Source organism: Austrofundulus limnaeus, unplaced genomic scaffold (genome assembly GCF_001266775.1).
Source record: "Austrofundulus limnaeus strain Quisiro unplaced genomic scaffold, Austrofundulus_limnaeus-1.0 Scaffold91, whole genome shotgun sequence".
NCBI classification, from domain to species: domain Eukaryota; kingdom Metazoa; phylum Chordata; class Actinopteri; order Cyprinodontiformes; family Rivulidae; genus Austrofundulus; species Austrofundulus limnaeus.
The window spans coordinates 324,118-329,631 of record NW_013952493.1 but is presented as its reverse complement, the minus strand read 5'-3'; the positions used below and the strand labels follow the sequence as shown (position 1 = coordinate 329,631).

General features: G+C 37.7%; 1 protein-coding gene across 1 annotated transcript in view; it reads left to right on the top strand.

The window, feature by feature from the left end:
• Nucleotides 1-4,987, top strand: part of zpld1b (zona pellucida-like domain containing 1b) — a gene marked incomplete at its 3' end in the record, with an annotated part of 6,474 nt that extends 1,487 nt beyond the window's left edge. Inside the window, 7 exon segments of the mRNA XM_014012397.1 lie at nt 424-644; nt 714-895; nt 3,078-3,150; nt 3,519-3,616; nt 4,332-4,412; nt 4,622-4,793; nt 4,882-4,987. Coding sequence (XP_013867851.1) covers nt 424-644; nt 714-895; nt 3,078-3,150; nt 3,519-3,616; nt 4,332-4,412; nt 4,622-4,793; nt 4,882-4,987 — 933 coding nt within the window.
• Between the last annotated feature and the right edge of the window lie 527 nt (nt 4,988-5,514).

Here is a 5,514-nt window from a genome sequence, read left to right as displayed (position 1 = left end):
GTTAGACAGATTTTAATGAAACTCTCAGAAACTAATCCTTGGATTAACGTCTACAACTGATTAACTTCTGGAGCAAGCCTCCTTCAAGATGGCCGCAACAGCTAATCAATCTTAGCAAACACAGAAATAGCTTCGACTCATTCAATTTTAAAGATGCTGAATTAGATTTTGGTGTGGTAGTAGCTGAGAGTTATTYCCAATTGGCAGACTGCACAAGGTCTCATGCTTTTGTTTAAGARCAAACATAAATGTTATTCTAGATTGGACCGAAACGACTGAAATGGCAACATATCCAAACCTAAAATTCATTGAATTATGGTCATCTGAAAACTGCAACAGCTGTTGGAAAAATAAAATCAGAAATCAAAGCTATATTTTTAAAGCTGTAAAGAAACTGTTATTCTTTCTCTGTGGCTCGTCCAGCTGAGCGGGACATCAGCATCTACTGTGGGGTCCAAACCATCACCCTGAAGATCAACTTCTGTCCGGTGCTGTACTCCGGTTACACCGCCTCAGACCTGGCTCTGAACGGCCAACACAGCGACCCTCAGTGCCGAGGCTTCATCAACAACAACACCTTCCCCACGGCGGTGCTGTTCAGCATCAGCCTCAGCACCMTGGAGGCCTGCGGTACCAGCCTGGTGGTAAACAGCACCAGAACCAACACAGTCCTGTTGTTTTATGGAGAAAAGCTGAAATGTTTCTGTGTCCAGGTCAGCACGGCGCACGGGATCAACGCTTACGGGAACATGTCTCTGGTTCAAATCGGGAACATCTCGGGCTACATCGACACCCCCGACCCRCTGACGGTCATCAGCTACCTGCCCGGTTTGTTGTATAAATTCAGCTGCAGCTACCCGCTGGAGTACCTCGTCAACAACTCACAGCTGGCTTCGTAAGTTGAGCCAAAAACATCAAAACAAAAAAATTAAACTGATGGAATTTAATTTAGAAATTATGTCAATTGTTTCCACTCAACTGAAATGAGTAAAAGTAAAACATTTACTTTACGTTGAATTTAAGTTATGTAAGTTAAACGTAAAGTATTGTGTTATCTTTACTCGATTCAGCTGAGTGAAAACAGTTTGCTTTTTTAAAATTAAATCCAATACATCTGTTTTTGAGTGTATTTTTGGTTTTCTTATACAGTTTTATTAGCTACTGCTCTGCTAGTTTTAGCTTTTAGCCAATCGTTTGTTTCTTTAAATTTCAGCTAGTTTTTGGGATTTTTACATTTTAGCTATGATGCTGTTAGTCTTAACTTTTAGTTAGCCTGTGGCACTTGTAGCCTTTAGCTGTTTTTGCAACTTTTACATTTATTTTAGGTACTGTTTTGTTATGTTTATCATTTAGCCTGGTTTTAGTTACATTTAGCTTCTGCTAGCCTTTTGACACTTAAACCTTTGAAACTTTTAGCTTTGTCAAGTTAGGCTTTCAGCTCACGTTTTCCTAGTTTTTGCTACAATTTTGTAACATTTAAATAGCCTTTTTCTCATTTTTTCCAACCTGTTGTTTGTAATTAGTATTTTTCCTGCTTGTAGTCTACAATTTTGCTATTTTGAGCTAGCCTCTACACTGTAAAAATGAAATGTTGGATTTAATTAACCATGTTATGTGACCTGGTTCCACTTAACTGAGTTGAGTAAATTCAAAGCAACATTCTCATGTTCTTTGGTTAGAACATGAGCATGTTGCTTTGAATTTATTCAACTCAGTTAAGTGGAACCAGGTCACATAACATGGTTAAGTAAATCCAACATTTCATTTTTAGAGCGTAGCTTTTTTCAGCTAGTGCTCTGCTCCTTTTTTGCTAATGTTCTGTATCTTTTAGCCTTAATATTTTCAGCTAACGTTACCACACAGTAAATTTTGCAGTGTTAAATCAACACTTAAACTGTTAAATTCAACACTGTGTCCGAGTCTATTTGGTCCTTATCCGAATTGGTGTCAGTTTAACTCTTTCCATAGTGTTACATTTTCAGGGTACAATTGAACTCTAAACAGAGTTTAAAAATTAACACTGATTAACACTGTACAGTGTTAATAAAACTTAACACTTCAAGTCAAATAACTCTGATGAGAGTAAATATGATTCTAAGCAGAGTTAATAAGGTACTCCACTGTGATGACAAATCAACTCTGATTCTCATGCTTTTCAACACTGCATTGAGTTATTGATGGTTAACACTGGAGGTTCATATAACTCCTATGAGTGTTAATTTGACACTCTACTCTTTTGATTATTTACTCTTTTGCTGTGTAGAGGGGTGTAAAACAGACACTATGAGGTGTCATTACACAGTAAATTTGAAAGTATAAGTTTAACACTTTAGAGTTAAGATCACACACCAGGAAGTACCTCTCACTCTACACCTCATGGTGTCGATTTATGGCCAATAACACAAACTTAAACTTGTACAACTGATAAACCTGCACAAAACAACTAGAACAACTAATTTTTACTCTCATGAACTTCTTTAATAGTCATAAACATACAAACACATCATTTCTATAGGATTACCCAGCATTCCTTGCTGTGAAAATACTGGTCTGTCTGACATGAGGTGGAAGAGGGTGGGGCTTTACAGAATACTTTTTTCAACACTGCATGGTGTTATATAACAACACTTTTAAGTGTTATGTAAGACTCAACAGTGGGTGGAGCCTATTTAGCACTGTTCAGTGTTGAGACAACACTGAGGAAATCAACACTGTGAATTAACACCACTGTAGGGTGAGTTAAATTGACTGAAAAGTTTAACACTGACATTTTAACACTCTGGTTTTTACTGTGCAGTCATGTATTCCTCACACATGCTGCATTTTCCGAAAAATATATTTACTCTAGTTTAATTTATACTTTTTTTGAAACTTCAAAAACAGCTTAAACCTGCTTATTAAGCTTGAAAAGGTTTGTGGCATTTTTGGGAGCAATTTAAACAGATTAAAGYTGACAGTTAATAAATCAAGCATTTTAGTCAAGGTCAAGAGGTTTTTTCTTTTTTCTTTTAGCAGAATCGCTGCTTTGAAGTTCCTTTTAAAAATACGTTCCACTTCTTTTACATCTTTGTTCCCAGCTCCTCTGCGGCTGTATCCGTCAAGGACAACAACGGCACATTTGTCAGCACTCTGAGTATGATTCTGTACAACGTGAGTCAGATAAATTAACATTTCAGCTCTGAAGAAACGGCTYAGAAAAGCTGAGTTTGACACATTTCATCTTGATGGCTGTCTTTGTAACAAGTCTGTGAAAAGTCATTATTATCTTGTAAAACCAGTCACAAACTGGCAACTGGTTATTTTTATGCTACATGACCTTACAACAGAAGCTACAAATATGTATTTTCTTAATTAGTGACAAGAACAGGTTAATGTCCAAAACAGCCTTAACAATGTCTCCCAAGCAGGAGAAAAACTGCAAAACTAGAGACCATTACAGATTTTTTAATCGAACAATAAGCCTATGTTTACAAACTTTATCTTTTAAGCCAATAATGTTGTTTTATTTTTTCCTGCAGGATTCAACATACAGCTATCCTCTGTCGATCCCCACAACTGGACTCGCTCTGAAAACTAGAGTATTTGCTGCCGTGAAAGCAACAAACTTAGACAAACGGTACCAAATACTTTCCTATATTCACATTTTATTTTTTCATAACTTTTATTTAGCAGGACTTATCATTAGCAGCAGCTAGCATTAGCAACAACTAGCTGCTTTTGTATATTTGTGCATGTGTTTGTTAGCAAAAAATCTTGTAATCATTGGATGTATTGTATCTGCTAGACTTAGCAGCAAACTTTAGCATTTACAGTGCACTTCCTGCATGATTAATATATTTCTTCTAGGATATCGATGTGATGTAAAATCAGTGGAGATTTACAGATTCATAAAATGTAATTTGTTTTTAAATGAAAGAAATTGTCACAGCTGATATATTAGCTTTTCAGTTGAGTCACAACTAATCTATATTTTTATAAAATGAGGTTATCTGCAACAGGTAAGATAATAATGTTCATAACTTTTCAACAGACCCCACCTCACAAGAACTGAACCATCTCTTTAAGAAATATTTAAAGCAGTTATTAGAGCAACCACTTCAAATCAATGAGGAATAGATGAGATTTCTGATAAGATCCTCCGCTGCGCCTTTTTCCCACCATCATCTTTTGCAGATGTAGCCTTATTTTCTACGCTTAGCCGACTTTCATTATGCCATTATGGTATTATTGGACTYGAAGGCGCCAGTCTGCAGCAAAGAAAGCCCAAACCTGTGCTTTCCCATGTGCAGTTAGATCTTTATCCCATCTCACAGCTCTGTCCCTTTTTGCAGATGGAATATCTTGATGGACTACTGTTACACAACCCCCTCAGGGAATCCTAATGATGAACTCCGCTACGATCTGTTCTTTGGGTAATCTTGCTTCTTTTTTTTTTTGTCGTTCAAGAAGATGACTTGATAAATCACAAAAGAGGAGTCATTACCTTTTCATGCCCTCAGCATGCCTTATACTCATAAGTGCCACTTATGTCTGTCCTCTGACGGCTTAAGCGCACATCTAGACATCCCGTGTGTCATTTTTCAGCGTGTACGTGTGTGAAAGTGTGTTGCTTTTCAAACAGCTGCTACAAAGACCCCCAGACGACGGTTTTTGAAAACGGGAAGAGYCAGCTGGGTCGTTTTTCCTTCGAGGTCTTCCGATTCGTGAAACACAGACACCAGAAGATGTCCACYGTGTTTTTGCACTGCGTCACCAAACTTTGCCGGGCAGACGACTGCATCATGCTCATTCCAGTAAGAGTAAAACAATAAAAAAAAAATTAAATTCTCTGTGAGGAGCACATTGCCTCAAACAGACGAAATATAATGCTGTGATCGGCAGATCTGTGGGCGACGACGCAAGAGGGATGGAGTCCAGGACCTCCATCCACCACCAGCAGCCTCTGGGAGCGCCGTTATCTCTGCCGGTCCCATCATCACCAGGAGTGGTAGGAACAACAACAACAAAAATCCTTAGAGCAGGGCTGTCAARCTCATTTTCACAGAGGGCCACGTGAGCGTCGTGGTGGCCCTCAAAGGAACAGCTATGATTAACTTTGCTCCCTGTTTAACTTTGACTAAACATCAAGTTCCATCATCTCATTGCATTGCTGACAAGAAAAAACTGAGTTCTTCGTGGTATTTCCTGCATAGAAACAGTGTTTTAACATTTACTCTTATAAACCCTAAAAAGTAAGRATGACTAAGTGAAACAAATGACAGGAAATTTCCATTGGAGGGGCATTTAAATTTACAACTTGTAAGTGGTAAATTCCCACGTCTCAGAGCAACTGGGCTGCAGCAAAAGTAGTTGGGAAATGTAGAATTTACCAGAGGTCTATAATGTACTTGCAAAAAAATAACTAAGTCAAAGTAACATATGACCAGAAAAGGACTTTGAGAAAACTACTTAAGTAAAAGTAATAAAACTGTTCACAAAAATTGGGAAAGTAAAAGTAAAAGTACTTTTACACAC